This window comes from Neofelis nebulosa, chromosome 1, assembly GCF_028018385.1.
Source record: "Neofelis nebulosa isolate mNeoNeb1 chromosome 1, mNeoNeb1.pri, whole genome shotgun sequence".
Taxonomy (NCBI): domain Eukaryota; kingdom Metazoa; phylum Chordata; class Mammalia; order Carnivora; family Felidae; genus Neofelis; species Neofelis nebulosa.
Genome location: NC_080782.1, coordinates 131,971,570 through 131,998,813, shown reverse-complemented (window position 1 = coordinate 131,998,813; position 27,244 = coordinate 131,971,570). Strand labels below are relative to the sequence as shown.

The following is a 27,244-nucleotide window of genomic DNA, read 5'->3' as shown; positions in this document are numbered from 1 at the left end:
ATAAAATTTAAAAAATGAAAAAATTAATAAAAATGTAAAAATCATTAAAGAATAAACAAACATTAAAATAAATATAAAAATTAAAACAAAAAAGCAACATAAGTAAATCTCATAAAAAATGCTAAATGAAAGAAGTCAGGTATTTTTTTTTTAAAGAGCATATACTGTGTGATTACATTTATATGAAGCTGCAGGAAGACTAACATATAATTAGTCATTTCAAATATACGAAAAAAATTACCCCATTTATTTTAGTAGTTACAGAAACCTGATTAGCCACAGAAAAGTAGGGCTGTGATAAGTAGGTAGTTTTTCAAAAGGATTTTGTACCACAGGTCAGTATTAAAGAACCATTTTACTCAGATTGGGACAGATTTAGTGCTGGTGTAGCTGTGAATAAGCTTTATTGATAATTTGTGCTTTTGCTTGGTTGTTGATTAATAATGTTTGCATTTTTGGCAAAAACTTCTTTGGCATTTGATAGAACCAGAGACTTCATCCCCTGCCCCAACCCCAGTGTGTTCACCACGTCCTTCAAAGTCTGTAGCAAGGATGTTCATTTTTGCTTGATTCCATGTTTTGCATTTCCATTCCTGATCTTTATCATTCTACTATGATCAAGTGGACACTGTTAGGATTTGCTTCTTTTAGTTACATTTCATTTAAATTGTTACTTAAAAATATATAGAGAATTGCATAGAACTTACATGTATTCTTTAATGAATAATTATAAACCAAGTATAACAGCCAGATCAGGAGGTAGAATATTGCCAGCATGCCAGGAGCTTTTTATGCATGGGCTTATTCTCAATCCCTGCCCTCAACTTTAGAGGTAACTACTCTCCTGACATTTATTACAGTAATTTCCTTGCTTTCCTTTTACCAATGTGTGTATCTCTAAACAAAATAGTTTAGTTTAACTAATTTTTGAAATTCATGTAAATGAAACCATTCCATGTATATTATTTTGTACCTTGCTGCTTTCCCTCAAAAACATGTCAGTGAAAATTATCCAGGGGTGCTGTGGTGGCTCAGTCTGTTGGGCATCCAACTTCGGTTCAGGTCATGATTTCATGGTCTGTGAGTTCGAGCCTCATGTTGGGCTCTGTGCTGACAGCTCCGAGCCTGGAGCCTGCTTCAGATTCTGTGTCTTGCTCTCTCTTTCTGCCCCTCCCCTACTCATACTCTGTCTCTCAAAAATAAATGAACATTAAAAAATTTTTAAAAATAATCTACAGACATATAATTGGGAGAAGATGGTGGCGTAGGAGGACGCTGGGCCCACCGTGTCCTGCTGATCGCTTAGATTCCACCTACACCTGCCTAAATAACCCAGAAAACTGCCTAGCAGAACGGATTCTCCGGAGCCAAGCGCAGACGAGAGGCCCACGGAAGAGGGTAGGAAGGGCGGAGAGGCGGTGCACGCTACACGGACTGGCGGAAGGGAGCTGGGGCAGAGGGGCGGCCCACCCGCCAAGCAGAGCCCCAAAGTCTGGCTGGCCAAACTGGCAGGGGCCAGATGGAGTGTGTTCGGACAGCAAGCGGGACTTAACATCTGGAAGGTTATAAGTTAACAGCTCTGCTTGGAGAGCAGGAAGGCTGTGGGACAACGGGAGGGAGAGTTGTTGAGCCCTGGGATGACAGAGCTCAATTTGGCGGAGAACAAAGGCGCTCCCCAGCGCCATCTCCCTCGCCCATCCCCCAGCCAAAATCACAAAGGGAACCAGTTCCAGCCAGGGAACTTGCTTGCACCGTGCAAACACCCAACGCTGTGCTTCTGCGGATCCATCCCTCCAGCAGGTCTGACTCCCTCCTGGTGCCACAGGGCCCCTCCCAAAGCAGATTACTTAAGGAGTAGCGAGCTGAGCCTGCCCCTCCCGCCCCTGTGCACCTTGCCTATCCACCCCAGCTAATACGCCAGATCCCCAGCACCACAAGCCTGGCAGTGTGCAAGTAGCCCAGACAGGCCATGCCACCCCACAGTGAATCCCGCCCCTAGGAGAGGGGAAGACAAGGTACACACAAGTCTGACTGTGGCCCCGCCCACCAACTCGAGTTATTCAAGACAGCACAGGGGAAGTGCCCCGCAGTTCCGCACCACTCCAGGGACTATCCAAAATGACCAAACAGAAGAATTCCCCTCAAAAGAATCTCCAGGAAATAACAACAGCTAACGAACTGATCAAAAAGGATTTAAACAATATAACAAAGTGAATTTAGAATAATAGTCATAAAATTAATCGCTGGGCTTGAAAACAATATAGAGGACAGCAGAGAATCTATTGCTACAGAGATCAAGGGACTAAGGAATAGACAGGAGGAGCTAAAAAATGCTATAAATGAGCTGCAAAGTAAAATGGAAACGACCATGGCTCGGATTGAAGAGGCAGAAGAGAGAATAGGTGAACTAGAAGATAAAATTATGGAAAAAGAGGAAGCTGAGAAACAGAGACATAAAATAATCCAGGAGTATGAGGGGAAAATTAGAGAACTAAGTGATGCACTAAAGAGAAATAATCTATGCATGATTGGTATTCCAGAGGAGGAAGAGAGGGAAAGGTGCTGAAGGTGTACTTGAAGAAATCATAGCTGAGAACTTCCCTGATCTGGGGAATGAAAAAGGCATTGAAATCCAAGAGGCACAGAGAACTCCCTTCAAATGTAACTTGAATCGATCTTCTGCACGACATATCATAGTGAAACTGGCAAAATACAAGGATAAAGAGAAAATTCTGAGAGCAGCGAGGGATAAACGTGCCCTAACGTATAAAGGGAGACCTATAAGACTCGTGACTGATCTCTCTTCTGAAACTTGGCAGGCCAGAAAGGAATGGCAGGAGATCTTCAATGTGATGAACAGAAAAAAATATGCAGCCGAGAATCCTTTATCCAGCAAGTCCTTGTCATTCAGAATAGGAGGAGAGGTAAAGATCTTCCCAAACAAACAAAAACTGAAGGAATTTGTCACCACTAAACCAGCCCTACAAGAGATCCTAAGGGGGATCCTGTGAGACAAAGTACCAGAGACATCGCTACAAGCATAAAACATACAGACCTCACAATGATTCTAAACCCATATCTTTCTATAATAACACTGAATGTAAATGGACTAAATACGTCAACCAAAAGACATAGGGTATCAGAATGGATAAAAAAACAAGACCCATCTATTTGCTGTCTACAAGAGACTCATTTTAGACCTGAGGACACCTTCAGATTGAGAGTGAGGGGACGGAGAACTATTTATCATGCTACTGGAAGTCAGAAGAAAGCTGGAGTAGCCATACTTATATCAGACAAACTAGACTTTAAAGGCTGTAACAAGAGATGAAGAAGGGCATTATATAATAATTACAGGGTCTATCCATCAGGAAGAGCTAACAATTATAAATGTCTATGTGCCGAATACTGGAGCCCCCAAATATATAAAACAATTACTCACAAACATAAGCAACCTTATTGATAAAAATGTGGTCATTGCAGGGGACCTTAACACTCCACTTACAGAAATGGATAGATCATCTAGACACACGGTCAATAAAGAAACAAGGGCCCTGAATGATATATTGGATCAGATAGACTTGACAGATATATTGAGAACTCTGCATCCCAAAGCAACAGAATATACTTTCTTCTTGAGTGCACATGGAACATTCTCCCAAGATCACATACTGGGTCACAAAACAGCCCTTCATAAGTATACAACAATTGACATCGTACCGTGCATACTTTCAGACCACAATGCTATGAAGCTTGAAACCAACCATAGGAAAAAGTCTGGAAAACCTCCAAAAGCATGGAGGTTAAAGAACACCCTACTAACGAATGAGTGGGTCAACCAGGCAATTAGAGAAGAAATTAATATATGGAAACAAACGAAACTGAAACAAATGAAACTGAAACAAATGAAAATGAAAATACAACAATCCAAGCGGTTTGGGATGCAGCGAAGGCAGTCCTGAGAGGAAAATACATTGCAATCCAGGCCTATCTCAAGAAACAAGAAAAATCCCCAATACAAAATCTAACAGCACACCTAAAGGAAATAGAAGCAGAACAGCAAAGACAGCCTAAACCCAGCAGAAGAAGAGAAATAACAAAGATCAGAGCAGAAATAAACAATATAGAATCTAAAAAAACTGTAGAGCAGATCAATGAAACCAAGAGCTGGTTTTTTGAAAAAATAAACAAAATTGACAAACCTCTAGCCAGGCTTCTCAAAAAGAAAAGGGGATGACCCAAATAGATAAAATCATGAATGAAAATGGAATGATTACAACCAATCCCTCAGAGATACAAACAATTATCAGGGAATACTATGAAAAATTATATGCCAACAAACTGGACAACCTGGAAGAAATGGACAAATTCCTAAACACCCACACACTTCCAAAACTCAATCAGGAGGAAGTAGACAGCTTGAACAGATCCATAACCAGCAAAGAAATTGAATCGGTTATCAAAAATCTCCCAAAAAATAAGAATCCAGGACCAGATGGCTTCCCAGGGGAGTTCTACCAGACATTCAAAGCAGAAATAATACCTATCCTTATCAAGCTATTCCAAAAAACAGAAAGGGAAGGAAAACCTCCAGAGTCATTCTATGAAGCCAGTATTACTTTGATTCCTAAACCAGACAGAGACCCAGTAAAAAAAGAGAACTACAGGCCAATATCCCTGATGAATATGGACGCAAAAATTTTCAATAAGATACTAGCAAATCGAATTCAACAGCATATAAAAAGAATTATTCACCATGATCAAGTGGGATTCATTCCTGGGATACAGGGCTGGTTCAACATTCGCAAATCAATCAACTTGATACATCACATTAATATAAGAAAAGATAAGAACCATATGATCCTGTCAATCGATGCAGACAAGGCATTTGACAAAATTCAGCAACCTTAATAAAAACCCTTGAGAAAGTCGGGATAGAAGGAACATACTTAAAGATCATAAAAGCCTTTTATGAAAAGCCCACAGCTAACAGCATCCTCAATGGGGAAAAACTGAGAGCTTTTTCCCTGAGATCAGGAATACGACAGGGATGCCCACTCTCACCGCTGTTGCTTAACATAGTATTGGAAGTTCTAGTATCAGCAGTCAGACAACAAAAGGAAATCAAACGTCAAACTGGCAAAGATGAAGTCAAGCTTTCACTTTTTGCAGATGACATGATATTATACATGGAAAATCCGATAGACTCCACCAGAAGTCTGCTAGAACTGATACATGAATTCAGCCAAGTTGAAGGATACAAAATCAATGTACAGAAATCAGTCGCATTCTTATATACTAATGAAGCAACAGAAAGACAAAGAAACTGATCCCATTCACAATGGCACCAAGAAGCATAAAATACCTAGGAATAAATCTAACCAAAGATGTAAAAGATCTGTATGCTGAGAACTATAGAAAGCTTATGAAGGAAATTGAAGAAGATATAAAGAAATGGAAAAACATTCCGTGCTCATGGATTGGAAGAATAAATGTTGTCAAAATGTCAATACTACCCAAAGCTATCTACACATTCCATGCAATCCCAATCAAAATTGCACCAGCATTCTTCTCGAAACTAGAACAAGCAATCCTAAAATTCATATGGAACCACAAAAGGCCCCGAATAGCCAAAGTAATTCTGAAGAAGAAGAACGAAGCAGTAGGCATCACAATCCCAGACTTTAGCCTCTACTACAAAGCTGTCATCATCAAGACAGCATGGTATTGGCACAAAAACAGGCACATAGACCAATGGAATAGAATAGAAACCCCAGAACTAGACCCACAAACATATGGCCAACTAATCTTTGACAAAGCACGAAAGAACATCCAATGGAAGAAAGACAGTCTCTTTAACAAATGGTGCTGGGAGAACTGGACAGCAACATGCAGAAGGTTGAAACTAGACCACTTTCTCACACCATTCACAAAAATAAACTCAAAATGGATAAAGGACCTGAATGTGAGACAGGAAACCATCAAAACCCTAGAGGAGAAAGCAGGAAAAGACCTCTCTGACCTCAGCTGTAGCAATCTCTTACTTGACACATCCCCAAAGGCAAGGGAATTAAAAGCAAAAATGAACTACTGGGACCTTATGAAGATAAAAAGCTTCTGCACAGCAAAAGAAACAACCAACAAAACTAAAAGGCAACCAACGGAATGGGAAAAGATATTTGCAAATGACATATCGGACAAAGGGCTAGTATCCAAAATCTATAAAGAGCTCACCAAACTCCACACCCAAAAAACAAAAAACCCAGTGAAGAAATGGGCAGAAAACATGAATAGACACTTCTGTAAAGAAGACATCCGGATGGCCAACAGGCACATGAAAAGATGCTCAACGTCGCTCCTCATCAGAGAAATACAAATCAAAACCACACTCAGATATCACCTCACGCCAGTCAGAGTGGCCAAAATGAACAAATCCGGAGACTATAGATGCTGGAGAGGATGTGGAGAAACGGGAACCCTCTTGCACTGTTGGTGGGAATGCAAACTGGTGCAGCCACTCTGGAAAACAGTGTGGAGTCTCCTCAAAAAATTAAAAATAGACCTACCCTATGACCCAGCAATAGCACTGCTAGGAATTTACCCAAGGGATACAGGAGTACTGATGCCTAGGGGCACCTGTACCCCAATGTTTATAGCAGCACTCTCAACAATAGCCAAATTATGGAAAGAGCCTAAATGTCCATCAACTGATGAATGGATAAAGAAATTGTGGTTTATATACACAATGGAGTACGACGTGGCAGTGAGAAAGAATGAAATATGGCCCTTTGTAGCAACGTGGATGGAACTGGAGAGTGTGATGCTAAGTGAAATAAGCCATACAGGGAAAGACAGATACCATATGGTTTCACTCTTAAGTGGATCCTGAGAAACTTAACAGAAACTCATGGGGGAGGGGAAGGAAAAAAAAAAACTTTAGAGTGGGAGGGAGCCAAAGCATAAGAGACTGTTAAAAACTGAGAACAAACTGAGGGTTGATGGGGGGTGGGAGGGAGGGGAGGGTGGGTGATGGGTATTGAGGAGGGCACCTTTTGGGATGAGCACTGGGTGTTGTATGGAAACCAATTTGACAATAAATTTCATATATTGGGAAAAAATAAAAATAAAAATAATCTACAAAAAAGAAATTGTTTAGCTAAAGATGTGTCTCAGTTTCCTGTTTTTTTAGAATGTTTATTTTTAAGGGGGGGGTCACATGAGCAGGGGAGGTACAGAGACGGGGGATAGAGAATCCGAAGCAAGCTCTGCACGGACAGCAGAGAGCCCAATGCAGGGCTCAAACTCATAAAGTGCAATATCATGACCTGAGCCGAAGTTGGACACTCAACCGACTGAGCCAGCTAGGTGCCCTTCTGTGTCTTAAATCAAGGCTTTATTATTGTTTCTTTGGAAGTTTAAGAAACAGTTTTACCTTGGGTAGGATGTTCTTTACATTGTTATAGGAAACGTTTTCATGCAAGTATATAAAGCGAACGTCTGTAGCATTTAAGTGCAGAAAGTGAGGAGGAGTGGAAGCTGATGGTGGAGAATACTACCACAGTTTTTTATTCATGCCAATCTCTTTAAAAATCAAGAGACCAGCTTTTAATTCAAGGAAGCTCTGCTCAGTTGATAAATAGCCAGATAATTCACTGCAAGCTTTACTAAAATTTTGTATCTTGTGAATCTCTGTGTTTGTGAAATACTCTGTGGTCTGTAGACCAGTCTGACCCCTTACATGTCCAGCATATGCTGAGCTGTGTTTCAAGCCAAGTGTAGATTTTGATGTTGTTGCAACATCATGTTGCATGTTTTAAGCAACTGGCAGTTCAAGAAATGAAAGTAACTATAGTATATATATTATTAGTGACATTTTTTTGTGATAAATTTAGTACTTGTCTCAAGATGGGTATGTATAAATATTTTAAGTCTATACATTTCCGAAAAATAATTCTAAAGAGGAAGTTTAAGAAAAGCAAGAAGATGGAAAATGTATTGGGATGACGTTCCAAGGCATGTTTGAACCATTTTTAGAGTTATGTATTTACTTAACAAATACACATCTGTGGAGTTGCAAATAACCTCTTGGTCTGAAAGTATGTTTCTCCAGATGTATTATCTAGGTGGAAATAACTTCAGCTGTTTATCCTTTTCAAAAACAAAGCACAGATTAGTGTACTTCAAAAAAAATAATTCTGCAACTAAACATGAAGGAAGTCTTGTGAATGTCATTTTCAAAGTACTACCTGCGAGTGGGAAATTGTGTATTTTAAAATTCACAAATTAATAGCTGTGCTTTAAATGGGAAGGAATTTTGAATTTGGTAAAATGTGGCATAATGAAATATTATGGATTGTAAATTAGGAAGCCGTTTATTATTTTCAAGTATTAAGCAGAAAGCACACTTGGTTAAAAGGAGAAAAAACCACAACACCTCCCAATCCAAAATTAATATTTAAAGGTGGTTTCTGAAAAACATAATTTCCAGATAAGAAGGAAACTTACCTGACTTTATATGTAGATAAGAAAATTAAATTAAACAATAGTTTTAAACATCAGATTTCAGGATGGAGCTAGAGTGTATAATGCTAAGTGAAATAAGTCAGATAAAGACAAATGCCATATGATTTCACTTATATGTGGAATTTAAGAAACCAAACAGATGAACTTGGGGAAGGGAAGAAAAAATAAAAGAAGGTAAAAAGAGAGAGGGCGGAAAACTGTAAGAGACTTTAGTATAAAGAACAAAGTTAGGGTTGCTGGAGGGGAGGTGGCGGGGGGTGGGTGGGTGGGGGAATGGCCTAAATGGATGATGGGCCTTAAGGATGGTGCCTGTTGGGTTGAACACTGGGTGTTGTATGTAAGTGATGAACCACTAAGTTCTCCTTCTGAAACCAATAACATACTATATGTCAACTAATTTGAATTTAAATAAAAACTTGGAACAAAAAAAATTAACCTCATATTTCAATAGATTTGGAGTTTTACCATGTCTGTGTTGCAACAATGATGAGCGTAAAGAATTTGCAGTTTTAAACAGAGATGTATTTTTGTTTTTGTGGAACTGGTTAAAAGATACTTCATTTCACAAAGACTTTTTTATCATTAAAATTTTTTTTAATTTCTAATTGAAGTATAGTTGACATAGTTTCTGGCTTACAGCATAGAAATTGGACAGTTACATACATTATGAAATTCTTGTCACAAGTATGGTTTCCATGTGTCATCACACAAAGTTATTACTTTATTATTGACTGTATTCCCTCTGCTGTGCTTGTTTCATCTCAGTGACTTATTTTACAGTGACTTCTTGTCTTTGATTCAGGGTGGAATTAAACTTCTTAAATGCAACACTGAAATAATGTTCATGTTATTGTGAATTTAACTCTTTCCTGTTATATTCTTCTTAAGAAGGAAGTAAGTGAAACATACTGTTCTTCTGAGCCTTTAAACCTTCATATTATTTACCTACTTCAGTGGACAGAATCAATTGTAACACTGCCACTTCTTTGTTTTGGAAGTTTGAGTGAGATGAGGAATGTTCATCCTTGCTTGAAAATAAATCTTCCCTGTTCTGAATTGTTAACTATGGCAAGAATGTAAATTTTCTTCCTTCTCATCTTTCTCTTTAAATGTAGGCTTAAATCTTAACATGTCATTTTTCTGTGGTATGTTAGGAGACTTGTTTTCTGGACTTCGTAGAAGCAGAGTACTACATTTGTGACATAAACATAAGATGCATTTATCTTTACTGAAGATCTTCATGTGTACGAATATAAAAATTACTATCATTCCTATTATACGAGTCCTGGTTTTGGAGACAGTGAAAAGGAGGAATGTTATTTCACTTAATGTTCAGGGCCTGTGATGGTTTATGATTTATAGTTTGCATAGCTTATAAATTTATAACGTTTTCAAAAATTTATAAACATATGACTGCTTGGGACAAAGATGTTAACAGATCTTTGAGGAATATTGTTAATGCATCTTTGGTCTTTGATCTTTTCATTTCCAGGATGGCTTTTTTCTTCATTGTATCTGAGCCAAAGTCAGATGCTTTAATCAAGCTGAGCCACCCAGGCACCCCTAAAACTTCGTATCCTGTCTTCCTGGAAATTTTTCCTAACATTTGTTGCCTTTACTTCTCACCTTTCACTCACTTCTTAACCCACTCTAATCCGATTTCTGCCCATACTACTTTACTGAAACAGATGTAACCAGGGCCATGTAACTGCTGCCCATTCTTCTTCTTCATCGTTGTCTTCTTTTTTTAAAATGTTTATTTATTTGAGAGAGAGAGCGAGAGCATGCATGCATATGTACACTCAAGAGAGAGCAGGGGAGGGGTAGGGAGAGAGGAAGAGAGAATCCCAAGCAGACTCCTCGCTGCCCATATTCTAATGGACTCTTTTCTGTCTTTGCTCTCTCCATGTCAGTTAATTATGTTATCTCCTTCCTCTTTGAAGCAGGATCACCAAAGTAGCTGGTTTTCCTTCTCTCTCTCTCTCTCTCTCTCTCTCTCTCTCTCTCTCTGATAGCACTCAGATATTCTTGGTAGACTTTTCTTTCTCTACCCATCAGTTAAATGCTCCTAACTTGCTTACTTAGTAACTCACTAACTTAATAATGCTTACTTACTTAGAGTTCTCTATTAGATTCTCTTTGCTTTTCATGATACTGCTTTCTTTATTATTTTTTATGCTACTTTAGAATTTCAGATTCATTGCTTCATTTATCATCTCTTGATAATTCAAGGAATTTTCTTTGGTTTCAAAGCTGTATATCCAGTGGTCTACTGGACATCTTCACATGATAATTGTACTAGACTGCAGGTGATATAAATCCACTTCAGTGTAGCTTCAGGCTGCAGAGAGAGAAACACTGCCTCACAAAAACACAGCTCCGGCCCATAGGTCACACTAGTCTTAGGGATGACAGGAAGCAGAGATTCATGTCGTCTAAATTTTCTCCTCTCTTGTCTCCTTGTCAGCATTATTATCTCAGAATGGTCATCTGCATGAAGTTTGGAATTTAGTTGGCTAAGGCCTTAAAATCAACATCTTGGCAGTCAAGAAGAAAAGATAGGTTCACTCTTAGCCCAAGTTCACAAAGAAGATTGGCAGACATGTATTCTGATCGACTCAGCTTGGTTGACTACCAGTGGGATATAAACTATTTTTACTGACGCTGATTGTGGTGTTGGTGGTGGCAGGGATCTAATGTCTTAATTCACAAAATGAGTAAGAAGAATTGATTGCTGTACCAGTTATTTCTGGGTTGTTTTTGAAAACAGTGTTCAAGTGAAGAAACATGAAAATGATCAGTATTTCTGCCTGGAATTTGAGACTTTTATATGGCAGTCATAGTGTTGTAGTTAGTGATTAGACAAATTTATTAGAATAATTAATACTTTTATAGTTATAAAATAGGGTGCCTAATGAAAGCAAGGATTTCTGTTTTATTTCACTGCTATATTCTTAATACCTAACACTCAAAAAAAATGTTCAAAAATTTTTGTGGTGTGCTTGGGTGCCCCACTTGGTTAAGCGTCCTACTTTTGATTTCAGCTTAGGTCATGATTTTGCAGTTTGTGAGATCCAACCCCATTGGGACTCTGCACTGATAGCGTGGGGGCTGCTTGGGATTCTCTCTCTTCCTTTCTTTGCCCCTACCCTGCTCACGTGCTCAAAGTAAAAAAATAAACATTAAAAATTTTTTGTCGAATATCAGATTATTAAAATCTTGATTTTTTTTCAATGCTTATGTTTTAGGGAAATATTTTTATCACAGATTGAGAAAATAATGAGAAAATGAGAAAATAATTGAGAAATCTAATGATCAGTAAAATAACTTGTTTTCTTTTTTTTTCTTTTTTTTTTTAGATTACCTGTTAGAGGCCTTGAGTCAAGACAAGAATTTTTGTACCTTCCTGGTGGTTCAGAAACAAGTTTCTGTAGAGCCAGAAGCAAAGAAAGAAAGACAGTTTGACTTTCTTCATTGAATTATCTGTATAAGATACTTGACTTCCAGGAGCAAAAACACAGAGAAGTAATAAAATTATTTTTTTGGTATCTTTGGACATTCAGCATCTCAAGGAGCGTGCTTTGTGAAGCTTCCTGAGCTAAGATTCAAGAACTTCATTGGTGCTCATTGGTGCTTTATACTGTGGACTATAAGCATGAGTGAATTCTGGTTATGTTTCAACTGCTGTATTGCAGAACAGCCTCAGCCTGTAAGTATGATGTAATATGTGTACAGATTGGGTAGGGTGCTTATTAAACATACCACTGGTTCTTAAGCTGAGAATCAGGACTGTAGCAGTAATTGGAGGGCAGATCTCAGGAGTGTCAGAAAGTAGTTTAGGGGAACTCTGAACATCTGGTTAGAGAAAAAAAAAAAACACACCTGTTTTTTGGGTAAATACTATGTGTCAAGAACTGTGCTAGATCATTGTACATGAGTGAGGATGTTGTCCTCCTCTACCGAGTACATGGCTTCTAGAGGAACAGTGAGAGGTGGAGACTCCAATTTGAGGTAAAACAGTAGAGTTGGCCTTGGAAGTTAGCAGGTGAAGGGTGTGGCAGCCAGACTGCATTTACATCCTTCTTGATCTACCACCTCTTTTTCCTCACAGTACCTCTGAGGAAGATACCATTACCCTTATTGTTCAGTTGAAATAGATTCAGTTTTTCGCTCAAAGTCCTATAGATAGTAAGTGGTCTTAGCTGACTTTTTTTGGTACATGCCCCACTTTTGTGCGTTCTAACCTGTACACTCATATTGTTACCTCTTCCTAAATCTTGCCCTCCAAAGTGTCATTTTCTTTTCATCTTTTAAGATGTGTACATCAAATAACCTCTATAAAATCTCCACCAGCTTTTTCCTGACTTAGCCATTACCTCATCTTTATTCCTACTAGCTCCTTAGTTCATTTTTCTGTTATGACATGGAGCTTCTGCATGGTAAATAACCCTTGTACAGTCTCGCTACCACACTTTTAATTCTTTAGGGACCCTGACTATATTTACTTTGTATTTTCAGGATCAGATCTGTTACCTTGGAGAATGTAGCTATAGATGCCAGCTGGTTAGCCGGGTGGCTGGCTGGCTGAATAAGTGAGTTTGTATTGTTTGGTTTACACTTGTAAGACCATAAAAGGAAGAATGAGGTGTAATCTTAAAGTCTTCTCAGATATTTTCTGAGCCTTTTCCAGAGCATGTGCTGTCACTTTTAAATTTTTTCTTGGGTATACATGCAGTGATTTTTGAATGTCTTAGTCTTTTATGTCTGGTTCCTCAAGGGGGAAAAAATGAAAAAATGAAGGGATTTGGGGGGAGAGGAGAAAGGATGCCAGCTTTTAAATCCCCTACAAGTGGCTGAGCCAGAAGGGGAGGTACAAGGGCTGCCCACCTCTTTGCTCTTTTTTGATGAGAAGCACAGGTAATTAGAGGACGGATTGATTTTTGCCCACCCTGGCTCTGCAAGATGTGGTAAGCTGCTCTGCACAGCTAGGAGTGGGGGATGGGTAGCTGCTACTCTAGTAAGAACTGAGATTGAGGGGAAATTAACTGTAGTTTATCTTCGAAGTCTTCCCTGGAGGTTGCAAGCCTTGAATAGACTCCAGAGTTCTAAAATAGTTCTGTCAAGACGGATTTTGCCAATGCATTTGTTGTGTTTGGATGCAGATTCCTTGTGCCATTTACTCTGCCTTTTCCCCTTTTACAACTATTATAATTTTGTTTTTTACATTTGACTCTTTGATCCATGAAGTATGGAAGATTCTTCTGTGTGGTGTGAGGTAGGGGTCTCTTCTTTCATGCTAATCAGCTATCTAAAGACAGTTTGTTTATTTTTAAAATTTTTCTAATGTATATTTATTTTTGAGATAGAGACCAGAGTGCAAGCAGGGGATGGGCAGAGAGAGAGGGAGACACAGAATCTGAAGCAGGCTCTAGGCTCTGAGCTGTCAGTACAGAGTCCGATGCGGGGCTCAAATTCACAAACCGCGAGATCATGACCTGAACTGAAGTCGGACGCTTAACCGACTGAGACACCCAGTAGCCTCTACAGACAGTTTATTAAATAATCTTTGTATTAGTGATTTGGAATGTCACTTTTACTATATACTATGTTTTTTCATATATTTCAGGGTCCATTCCTGAAGTCTCTTTTTTCTTTTGGTTTTATTCATAATGGTTACATCTGTGTCACTCCCATACTGCTTTAATTGCTGTAGTTACTAAGTAAATTTTTGCTGTATCATAGAGGATATCTATTCTATAGATACTGTTTTTCAACTATGTTGGTAATATTTTGTTAGGTAGCTGGTTTTTATATGGTTCCTTATTAGGTTTTTCTTTATATAAAATATTTCATAATGCATATTTTTTAATTAAAAATTTTTTTCAAATGTTTATTATTTTTGAGAGAGAGAGTGTGTGTGTGTGGGTGGCAGAGAATGAGAGGGAGACACAGAATCTGAAACAGGCTCCAGGCTCTGAGCTGTCAGCACAGCCTAATGTGGGCCTCGAACTCACTAACTGTGAGATCATGAACTGAGCTGAAGTTAGAAGCTTAACTGACTGAGCCACCCAGGCACCCCTTTTTAAATTTTTTTTTAATGTTTATTTATTTTTGAGAAACAGTGGGAGACAGAGTGTGGGTGGGGGAGGAGCAGACACACACACACACACACACAATCCGAAGCAGGCTCCAGGCTCTGAGCTGTCAGCGCCTGGTGGGGCTGTCAGAGCCTAAAGCGGGGCTTGAACTCACAGATTGTGAGATCATGACCTGAGCCGAAGTTCAGACATTCAACTCCCTGAACCACCCGCACTCCCCTATAATGCATATTTCTAATCCAACAGGTGTTTACTTTAGGATTGCATTATATATAGAGTGTAATTGGGTGAGAATTGATGTCTTCAAAATTCTGGACAATCCCTTTGAGAAACATACCATATGTTTTCATTTACATAAACCTTTTAATATTCTTGTAGAAAAGCTTTAAAACTTCATCATTCATCATCAGTTCATCATTTTGCACATTTCTTGTTAGATTTGTTCTAAATATTTTAGGGTCTTTTAATACTGTTGTGAATCGAATTGTTTTTCTATTACATTTTCTAATAGAATTTTACTAGTATATAGGAAATAAAAAAATTTTATCCACTAATCTTTTAACCAACTTATTGAACACTTTATATTTTCAAAATATCTTTTATGGTAACAATGTTTTTTTTTTAGTCTTTTTCTAGTAAGTAAATCTTTTGTCCTGTTGCTGTCTTACTGCATTAACTAAGACCTCCAGTGTAACGTTGAATAGTGCCAGTGATGTGTGAACATCATTGCTTTTCCTGACTTTAATGGGAAAGGTTCTAATTTAAACATAATATGAATATATATTTTAGTGAATGTGTGTTTACCTGTACATTTAAGTTATTGTGTGTAACTTGTTATAAATGATACTGTCAAGGATTACATTTTCACCAGTTTTAAAAATTATGGAATTTTTGAATTGTGGGTATATTGTTTTTTATTTTATTTTTTATTTTTTATTTTTTTAACATTTATTTATTTTTGAGACAGAGAGAGACAGAGCATGAACGGGGGAGGGCCAGAGAGAGAGGGAGACACAGAATCGGAAGCAGGCTCCAGGCTCTGAGCCCTCAGCCCAGAGCCTGACGCGGGGCTCGAACTCACGGACCACGAGATCGTGACCTGAGCTGAAGTCGGACGCCCAACCGACTGAGCCACCCAGGCGCCCCGTATTGTTTTATGCCTTGTAATATTTTGTTGAGAGTCAGATATAGTAACGAGTAAAGGAACTGAAGTGAACAGGCCAACTTATGTTTATCTGTCTCGGTGTTAGGCCAATGTTTACTGTAGTTGTTGGTGTCAGAAGATAAAATTTCCTCTGGTATATTGGTTTTTGTGCCATATTTTCTTTACATTTGCTTGGAGACTTCTTAAATAAGATCTGAGATGTCTACTTCTTTCAGTTGTATTCTCCTGTTATATAGAAGCCTTATTGATGTGTTGGTAAGGTGTGGGGTACAATAGTTTGTCATGATTGTAGCCTTTGTTAAGAACAAAATGCCCTGTCTTACTTAAAAATACCTACTTTTCTCTCTCTTTGTTGAAGCACAAGGAGATGTTTCTTTGATCTTCAATTGAGTATATAGTAGAGTTCCTGGAGGTGAAACTAAGACTGGGCCCCCTGAAGTACTTAACTCTCAGACTCGTGTACATTCCTCTTCCAGTAATTCATCACTTAGAGTTTAGGCCTTCCTACACTGGTCCTGGGTACCCAGAAGTTCCTCATCATGGGTTTCTGCTCCAGTAAGTTTTGACTTTCTGTGTTTCTCTATCTGGTTTTGGGGGCAGCAGTTCTGTGATCTCAGTTTGATGATGGATCTAAGAAGTTACTTGTTTTCAGTTTGTTCAACTCTTTCCTTGCGTGTGGAAGAGAGTGAATCTTGCCACGCTCTTTACATGCCGGCCTGGAAACCAGAAGTCAGTACTGCTATAATTTTTAAGATTGACTTTTTCATTGTCATTATTTATCATGTAAATAGTAAAGTGAGTCCTGTTCCAGTATGTGATGTAGGTATAAGCACTAATAGCTAAAATAGAAAAATATAGGTTAGGAGAGTAGACCACAGGAGCATAAAGCCTTGGAATTGAAAGTATGAAACTTTAGAAATACATTTTCTGTTACACAGAGGATTTACATACACCTTGAGTTTTTTGCACACATACAACACGTCAGTATTCTGTTATTGTTTAATAATATATATTTGCATGAAATATTCCATCATAATTCCATGGGCATATGAGTTCTTATTTTTGGCTTGCCAAGAAAAAGAACACAAAACTTAACAAGGCCATGTGGCTGTTACAGTGCAAGAATACCTTGCTTATTGGCCTCAGAAAAACATTTAAAGGATGCACTAATAGTTTTATGTATATTTACAGTCTTCAAAAACATATCCTTGAAGTTCTATGAGACGTATCAAGAATGCCTTGTTTGAAAGCTGCTTGGTCATCTCTGAAGTTTTCTAAAGTATTTACTGAAATTAAGTGCTGCATGCCAACTCTCCCACTCGTTCTTTGCCACCGCCTGCTCTTGCACATTCCACGTATGAAAAAGAAACAACCCAATATGGGAAGAAAACAGATGCATTTTTCTGTGTAGTGGCACAAGATCATACTTTTTCTTCCTACTCATTCACTTCACAGTACAGTACAGAGAATAAAGGAGTCTCAAATTTTTTGAGCCGTGGCAATCCTAACTTTTCAAGTTGACTATATTTTATTAATGTTGTAGTTACTGTTATTAGATATAGCTACAGTAATAAACTTGGATGGTTGCTGCTTTGTAACTTAATTTTCTTTAAAAAAGATGAAAAGATCTGTCAGATCTTTTTAGGGCTCTAGTGATTCTTTACATAGTATTGTGCATTACAGTACTGGAGGGCTTCTTTTTTCCTCCAGCTTTATTTAAGAATAATTGGTATACAAAAAACTGCACATAATAATGTATACAGTCTGGTGAATTTGGACATGTGCATACACTTGTGTTACCATCACCACAATCAAGGTAATAAACTTCTGAGGTATCCTCAAAATAGTGAATATTAATTACAACCCTCCCCCACTTTTCCATTTATATTACATGCCTTCCACTTATAATATTTCATCACATATTTTGTTAATGCTATTTGTCTCTGAAATGTGTCATTTTAATTAGGTTTATACACACAGTTAATGTATGCTAGTGCATATACTATCACACCAGTTATTTCTGCAGTAAACTAGGTAGTGATGGCAGGCATTGTTTCTGCTGTCTTAGCTTTCACTCTAGTAAAGGAGAAACTTAGTGAATAAATAAGTGTTTGTGATGTCAGCTGAGGAGAACTGCTCTGTGGAAAAGGAAATCAGGGAGCAGAGATAGAGGAGAAATAGAGGTGTTAAGAGTATACAGGAAAGGCCCGTCTGGTGAAGTGATATTTAAGCAAAGATGGAGGGGAATAAAACACATGATCCTTAGGTTGGAGCATGCAGTCAGAGGGACTGAGAGTGCATGGCTCTGCAAGTGCAGAGTTTGTGTGTGTGACAGGAGCATCAGAGAAGGCAGAGTGGCTGTGAGCCCAGGGAACAGTGCTGGGAGATGAGGTCGGGGAGGTTGCTGAGGGCCTGCTCCTATACGGCCTTTCAGGCCATGAAAAGACTTCATGGTTTCTGTTCTTTATGAAATGGGAAATCATTGAATGGTTTTCAACAAAACAAGTGGAAGAACATGGTCTTTTTGTAATGTTTTGAATGTTACTTTCTGTAAGCCCAGACTCAGAGTTAGCCGTGACTGACCATACTGTTAAGCTCTGGACTGGTGAGTAGTTGCCTTCTCTGTGCACACTCACCCAGAGGTTCCTCATCAGCCTGTAGTGTGTCGAACAATGAGGCTGTTAGAAAAGCCCTCAGTGGCTCTTCTTCCTGTCATTTTTGTTGTTGTTCTCATGTAGTTTTAATGTATAGTTGAGAGTTTGTGTGTGTGTGTGTGTGTGTGTGTGTGTGTGTGTGTGTGTGTGGTGGTGGTGGTGATGGTGGTGGTGGAGGTGTTGCTGGACTGACCACAACAAAACAAAGATTATCGTGCTCTATGTTTTCAAGGGTTTAAAGTTTCTTCAAAGGAAATAGTTGAGGTATTGGAAGGGGTGGCTTGGGTCACTAGACAGTTTGGAATTATTAAGAAGACCATAGATATCCTCACAAGCATCAAAGCCATTACTGAAGCCTCGTAAAATGAACTAACAATTCTGTGAAAAGCCAGTAGAGGAAACTCTAGCTGAGGGCATTCTGTGATTTCGGGGGATTTGTATAGTTAGAAGAGTACTTACTCAAGTGCACTGCATCCCTGTAGGTACTATATTATAATGACTCCAGATGGCAGGTTTATTTAGAACTTCCATTTTCAAGAATAACATTCCATATACCATATGTGAAATGTGAATATGGTAAAAATATCTTTATTCCTTCTGAAAACAAAAAAGTACGTGCTCTTCATTTGCTTAATTTCACAAAAAAATCCTATCATGTAACTACAAGCATCTCAAAGCATTTAATAGATGAATTTGCTTAATAAAAATAAAAAATTACCCTTATCAGTTGAGAAATGAAAAATGTCATTAGTTTTTAGAAAGGTATTGCAGAAGACTGATTGAAATGTTTCAGGTGTATACTAAACCTAGAAATTCCTAAGACTGTTTTAATGCCCCACAACTTCCATACCTGCCTCAGGAGTAGCTGCCATATTTCCTCATAGTCACCTACTTTGGAGTGTGGGGGTTTGTGTGCCCTGTGCACTTCAGATCCCAAGGAGAAGGTTGAATTTGTGTGTACACGCTTAAAGACAAATTAGAGAGGCTCTTGGCACCAGAGTGCAGTGGAAGGTTTTTGCCCTTGACCAGTCAGCAAGCCCTGTAAGTTAGTGTCCCTTGCGTTTCACGTGAGGTCAAGTTGGGGATGAGCAGAGGTAGTAGAAAGCCATTTATTTTCAGAAATTACAGTGCTTTTATAAGTTTGTAAATGTTAAAAATGGTTTCTTTAATGCTTTTCTTAAATTGATCTTTGTTCAGTTTAGATTGTGGTTTTTTACTCTTCCTCAACCTCAACCAGCTATTTCTTAGCAAGCCATGTGATACCCCATCTCTAAGCTTCAACAGTTTCAATTCTTATGTGACCTTGTTTATTCCATTCCATCCATTTTTGCCTTTCCTTTGTTACTTTGAAGACCACTCCCAAGCCTTATATAATTTTATCCATACATATGTCACTGTTTATTCCTATAAATGACTATTACTTAACATAACCATGACACTTTTCTTATACCAAAATATTAATAATTTAAAAGTTTGTTTTACATCTAAGCATACAGTATTGTAAATAATTATGAAGCATATATGTTAGGCAGCACACACTACCTATATTAAGAAAAGGAGCATTGCCAACCCCCCAGCAGTCTCTTAGTGTACTTTCCAGACACACCCCAGGTCCATCACTGGGAGGACCTTGGTTCAAATCACTTCCTTGCTTTGTGTTATTGTTTTGCCATCTATATATATATATCCCCAAACAGTATTATTTAGTTTACCTGTTTTAACTTTAAATGAATGGAGTTCTCCTAGCTGTACTCTTTTGTGTTTTCCTTAATTAAATATTAACTTTATAAGATTGGACCATATGGATTCAGGTAGCTAAACTTCTTTTTTCTTTCACAGTTTGTTGTGTGACTACCCCATAATATGTTTATCCACTATAGTCCTTTTGAAAATTTGAGTTGTTAGCAAAATGGGACTGTGGTGAATAATGCTCTTTTGTGCCTTCCTGTGAGTATGTTGTCTAGTGAACACATGCTTGAGTTTCTCTAGGGTATATACCTGGGAGTGGAATCAGTGGCTTTGAAGTCTAAAGGCAGTCATTTTTACCATGCAATACCAAATTGTTTTAAATTTGGTGTTACCAGTTTACATTCCCACCAGTAGTTTGAGTGTACTGTTCCATATCCTCATGAACACGTATTAGCAAACTTTTACATTTTTATCACTCTGGGAGGGAAGTAATGACAGCTCTTTGAAGTTTGAACTTGTGTTATCTTGTATATTAAATATAGTGGAGTGAAAAGTAACCTGACTTTTTTTTTGACTATTCAGGATTATACACAAGCCAGAAATTTCTTCAAATACAATTCCCCAAATCAGCTCTTCCACAGTTTGTTCATCAGCATACTCTATTTATATTCTAGCATACAATCACTTACTGAAGAGTACAGAAAAGACATTTTAGATAAATTGAAGCACATTGTTAAGACATGATTCTGTAACGTTTCATTTTTGTATTTAAAGTATGGTTAAGCATTAATTCAGTGCTTTCTATTTAGTCTTTTAGTGTTGTAGAAATACATGCCGTCAGTAGCCACCAAGCATCATCCATGTCAGTCTATATATACCAGATATTACTAGAACTCAATTTTCATTAAGGGCAAATGAAAAAAACCAGAGTTCTTTTATTTTCCTCTGACATCCCATCAGATCATTTGAGCATTCCTCAGTAAGCGTATCCCATGGTATAGACCATTGAATACAGAACAAGTCAGAGCATGGAGCTTTGGAGCTCAAAAGCAAGATTGTATTATGTTCTTTGTGATTAAAAATACTGCTAAAATGAAAAGGAAAAACTTGGAAAGAGGTTTTTTTTTTTTTTATGAACCGGGAGGGAAAAAACCCATTGTGATCAAATAATTGAAAAGTATGTATGTATATGACAAAGCCCTAACTTAATTTTTTTCTCTTTGCTTGTTACAAAGTACATATCCTCATGTTCATAAAGAAAATCTTCCTCATCTGTAATGTTAAGTAGCGTGAGCTTGTATTAATTGGCTGCTTATATGAATACTGAAGCATTTCTTAAAAGATCTGTTGTTCGCAAGTCCTCTGACCACACCTGGGATATTGTTAGGTTTATTTAGAAAACACAGTCTTCAATTCTAAGTTGTGTCATTTGTGTAAATAGTGTGAAGGTCTGCATCGTTTCATAAGGTGGTGAATTCTCAAAATGCTAAAATAAAGGCCCTTCTAAAACATCAATAGCATTAAGTTTTGTTTTACTGACTTTTGGATTTTATAAACTTAGAAACTGCAAGATTGAGGTAGTTTAAGCCTATATCTAGAGTTACTGTGGATTGGGTCCTGATCCCCCCATTGCCTTGGTATTATATACAAACAAGGAAAGAAGAGTAATACTGTTAAGGAACACAAATTTTATTCTTATAAAAATCAGGGGAAAAAAATGAGTATACCAGGCCAGGTAACAAACTATTCATTTTTGTAGAAAAAGGAAGTTTTCATGCAAATTTTATGTGATCTATTACTAAGGAGAAATTAGAATTTAAATAATTTCTGGAACCTAATGCGATAGTGGTAATTATCTGGGATAGATATTTATGGTGTTTATAGTGTACTGAAAATTTGAGAAGCATTTCTTAAGAATATGTTCATCAGTGATATAAATACATGGAAAAAAATTCTGTTTTTTATCCTTCTCTACTTTAAACTTGTTTATAATGGGTAGAAAATATTAGAGATCAGTTTTATTAGTAGCTCTTATATGCAGGACAGATTCTAAGATCTCAGCTGTATCTGCTTTAAGTACTGAGTACTCTAAAGGTTGGTCTGGTCTCTCACCACCTTTGTACATAGTAAAAATTTTGATTTTTTATATAAGACATTTCTCATGTTTATGTTCCATTTGCTTTTGTACATTGAATTTTCTTTTAGTTATTTGAAAAGCTAATACCTATGCTTAAATTGTTCTCTTTTAGAAGGTGAGACATTATTTCTTTTACTTGTGATTTGTTTTCTGTTTTCATTTGTGAATTAAAAACAATTTTTGCACTGACATCTAGTCAAATGCTTGTGTGTGGACACGTGCAGACTTGGAAACTTGAAGTTAACCAGTAAAGTTTAGACTAATGAGTAAATGGTAGAGTCTTTGTGCTTGAAGATTGGTTTTCTTTCTTTGTGTGTTTCGGTAACTTTTACCCAAATGGAAGTGAATATGTATATTGGATAAGAAATTGAATTATGAAACTCTGCAAATAAACATCACTTTTAATAAGTTAAGGTGAAACCAGCAGAACAGTTAGAACATTTTAAAAGGCTCTCCTTGCTACCAAATGTTAATTATTATCTGCCATTTTTATAGACCTTCTTAGTTCAAATATTTTCATATATATTAACTTAATAGTATACATTCCTGTCATTTTCATTCCATCTTTGCGTTTTTCTTTCTGCCATTCTTTGTGTGGTTTTGATTTTGGCTTTATTTGTCCTTACAGTGAGTGTCTGCTTGGGTAGTAGTTGGGTGATTTTCTCACTGGGATCTTAAGATACACAAATGCTTCTGCGTATACACTTATATGCATGTATCTAAAAGGGATTAAGATACTGGAAAAAAATACTAGCTGAGTGAATTCTGTATATACATTAAGTAAACAGAACTTTCTCTACATTAAACACAGAAGAGCTGTTACTAGATACCATTTTCTTGCCTACTTTAGGAACAGATAAAATTAATAAGAAACATAAGAGAAACCTACTTTTAATAGTGTTGAGCTATGGGAAATTGATCTCATTTTTAGGAACCCCAAAGTTAAGGGTAGTTAAAAATTTTTTTTTTCCTTTTTTCCACCTTCGTCATATGAGATGTGGTTTTCTGTGAGGTTTAAGAGTTGTTGAGATAAGGGTTTGAATTCCATTGCCAAAACTCATTTACTGTTTGACCTTGAGCAGATTAATTAAACCTTTGCAAGTAGGAATAATGATAGGAAAATTAGGAATAATAATCCTATCTTCTAGGATTGAATATATTAAAGTATATAATAGATTAAGTATGTGAAGTAAGGTAATTCATGTAAAGTGCTTAGAATAGTGCATGGTTTACAGGGTTGCTCTTATTATGGATATTGAGTTGATAAATTGAAATTTCCTTTCATTTAAAAACATTTTTCCTGGGGCGCCTGGGTGGCGCAGTCGGTTAAGCGTCCGACTTCAGCCAGGTCACGATCTCGCGGTCCGTGAGTTCGAGCCCCGCGTCAGGCTCTGGGCTGATGGCTCGGAGCCTGGAGCCTGTTTCCGATTCTGTGTCTCCCTCTCTCTCTGCCCCTCCCCCGTTCATGCTCTGTCTCTCTCTGTCCAAAAATAAATAAAAAACGTTGAAAAAAAAAAATTAAAAAAAAAAAAAACATTTTTCCTGCTTTTTCTTGTTTTTATCTCCACTGATTATTTTTAAGTACATTGTATTTTTAAAAAAATTTTTAATATTTATTTTTGGGAAACAGAGTGAAAGCAGGGGAGGGGCAGAGAGAGAGGGAGACACATAATATGAAGCAGGCTCCAGGCTCTGAGCTGTCAGCACAGAGCCTGACATGGGGCTCATACCCACAAAGCATGGTGTCATGACCTGGGTGGAAGTCAGATGCTTAACCAACTGAGCCACCCAGGCGCCCCTAAGTACATTGTATTTGAAATGAACAGGATCTTCCAAGTGTACACACACACACACACACACACACACACACACTCACTCACTCTTTCCCCATCACCGCTCTCCTGAAACCCACTTTACGTGACATTAAAGGAGTTTAAAAACAAAAGGTATGAAATGATACAACTCACAAAGAAAAAGAGAATAAAGAGATAAGCATGGATGAGAGTTAATAAAAAGTGGATGATAGAATAGGAATTTGCTGAACACAGCCACAGCCTAATTGCCTAAAAAGGGACATACTGACCAGAAGTAACGTAACATTCTTTAACTGCCTTGCGCTTCAGAATTCCTTCAAGAATAAGTTACCAAAGTAACATTACAGGAATATTTTACTGAACTGTAAAAACAATTTTTTTATTAAAAAATTTTTTTTGGAAATGTTTATTCTTGAGAGAGAGACAGAGCACCAGCAGGGGAGGGGCAGAGAGAGAGGGAGACAGAATCTGAAGCAGGCTCCAGGCTCTGACCTGTCAGCACAGAGCCTCACATGGGGCTGTGAGATCATGACCTGAGCCGAAATTGGGTGCTTAACTGACTGAGCCATCCAGGGCCCCAACAACAGATTTCTTGGTTGAAGGCCTATTGAATGAAATTTCAGACTACATGGACTAGCCATTTAGCTATTTAACCAGTTGTACTGCAGATATTTATGGATGGTTTTGGAGTAATTAATGATAGTTTCCTAGAACATGAAGCAAAGAAAAAGAAGCAATTCAACATAGTACATGAAAAGAAAATGATGGAACACTGCTTGACTCACTTGTGAACAGTATTTACAAAAAGTTAATATAAACATTGGATTTTTCTTTCTCTATTTTACATAGCATTTGTGGGGAGTTACATGACTTTCTTTGAAACAAAGATGTTTATTTTATGGGTGATGGCCATTGAGGAGGACACTTGCTGGGATGAGCACTGGGTGTTGTATGTAAGTGATGAATTATGGGAATCTACTCCTGAAGCCAAGACTGCATTGTATGTTAGGTAACTTGACAATAAAAAAGAAAGAAAAGAAATAAAATAATGCAGTTCTAAGAAAATGGATTATTTTAGAGCAACTGTCAGTACAGTAGAGATGGAAAGAATAGTGGACAAGAAGATTCCCAGATGTGCGTTAGTAGCAGCTGTGGCTCCTTGGGTAGTAGTAACGATCTCTCTGGGTGCATTAGTTTCCTGTTGCTGCAGTAACAGATTGTCTGTCACAAGGTTAGTAGATGAAAGCACAAATTTATTATGTACACTTCTTGAGGCCACAAGTCCAATACAGGTCTCACTGTACTAAAATCAATGTAGGTCATCATATTACATTTTCTTTTAAATTTTTTTTTTTTTTTTTTTTTTTTTAAGAGAAAGAATGTGTGCGAGTGGGCACAGGGGCACAGGGAAAGAGAGACAGAATATCTCAAGCAGGCTCCATGCTCAGTGCAGAGCCCAACGTGGGGCTCAGTCCGTGATCCCATGACCCTGGGATCATGATCTGAGCCGAAATGAAGAGAGGGATGTTCAGCTGAGTCACCCACATCACATTTTCTTTGCGCAGTATGGAAGGTATTTTGCAAGTCTAAAGGTAGCTATGTTATGCATGTATACACACATGCTTGCATATTGAATGGACAGAAACAATCTCACAACAACTCGTGGTGGCGGAAATCTCTAGTGTTGGAAAGGCTTTTATACTCAAGATCATTGAAATAACTGTCATTAGTACCTAGAAAACCAGTTTCAGATTATTTTTTTAAACCTATTTGGTGCTTGCAACATGTGGTTTAATCCAGATACTAACTTTAAATAGAAGGGACAAAAGAACTCATGTTCACTTCAGGTTTCCCTCTGAGCGAGAACAGCTAGTTCTTTCAGTTTTGCTTTTAGCAATTTTGCCCTTGAAAGGTCATTATAAATTTGCTTAGAGATTCTTTTTAAAAGCAAATTTTGAGGCCTCCTGCAAACTTCTCATCTGTTACCAACTGTGAAATTTATATTGAGTGGGAAAAGGTTAGTTTCTACTAAACTCTAAAAGGCAAAATAAAGAAGACTGTACTCAGGATTGGATTTTCAGTGCATTTCCAGCACAAAATATCCTGCCTATTGTAGTTTGAGGTAATTCCTTGCTTGTAACTCTAGTTGGGTGTTCTGATTTCTCTGTGGTGATATGTGGTGTGGCTCTCCTCTTTTTATCGAAAGGGCTTAGAGAAGCCCTTTGACCTCAGGGCCACTGCTGGCATGCCGGTGAGTGTGCACCAAGATCTAGAAGCCAGCAGATTATTGTTTATCATTCCCAGAGCGGAAGATATAGTATAAATTGATACATATACTGAAAAGCCTTACTGTTTTTAAAAGTTTCACCCTCATGGTGGAATATGAAATGTAAAGTAGGCTAAGTTATTGAAGAATAGATTTTTTTTTTTTTTCCAGTCTCTGCAGTATCTCACCCCTGGTTTCTCTTCACTTTGTCCCTTAACCTATTAATTGGGGGGTTTTGGTTATGATCTTAGAAATCAGACTTCCACAGGTGGTTTTATTAGCTCATATTATTACTAGTCCTGGGAAAGTTGGATCTGACTTCTTAAACATCTGTATCCAGGGCCTGGGGCACAGTGAAGACTCCTCTCTGTCTTTCTTGATTCTTGGCACTTAGGCTGCTTTCTGACGAGAGGTGGTTGTTTTTCCTTCATAGGAAACATGGTGACCCTCAGGTCCAGGTCCGTCATGTCAGTTTCACAACCATGAGGAAGAAAGGGTTTCTCCCTGGTTTAGTTTTTTCCAGTGAAGGATTCTGGAGCAATCTGTGTCATATGCGCACACTTATAATCAGGGTTGTGGACTGTTGTGGTTGGCAGCCTGTCAAAATCATAAGGTTGGGTTTGGGAAGAGGTGATTTCCTGAAAGGAAAGGAAGGAGACTGGTGTTTCCAGAAAAAAAAATTTGCAGGAAAAATGGCATGTGTCCATTATAAGATTTATGTCTATTTTTGCAAAAGGATAAATCTCACTTTGATAGTTTAGATATCTGTTAATCATTCTGATAAGCATGTTAAAAAGCTGCATGAAATCCTTTAAGAACAATAGAAAATTTATTGTAGGTCTGGAATGCCCTAAGCTTGCTGTATTAAAAAAAAAAAAAAAAGTTAAACCTGAATCAG

At 37.8% G+C, this 27,244-nt stretch overlaps 1 protein-coding gene across 6 annotated transcripts in view; it reads left to right on the top strand.

Annotated features, from left to right (window-relative positions):
• The window catches only part of CDC42SE2 (CDC42 small effector 2), a 190,927-nt gene that overhangs the window by 142,273 nt on the left and 21,410 nt on the right, over positions 1 to 27,244 (top strand). For all 6 annotated transcript variants that reach the window (XM_058717539.1, XM_058717798.1, XM_058717449.1 and 3 more), the window contains one exon: positions 11,883 to 12,232. In XM_058717539.1, coding sequence (XP_058573522.1) covers positions 12,179 to 12,232 — 54 coding nt within the window. In that variant the 5' untranslated portion in view covers positions 11,883 to 12,178. The remainder of the gene's footprint in view (positions 1 to 11,882; positions 12,233 to 27,244) is intronic.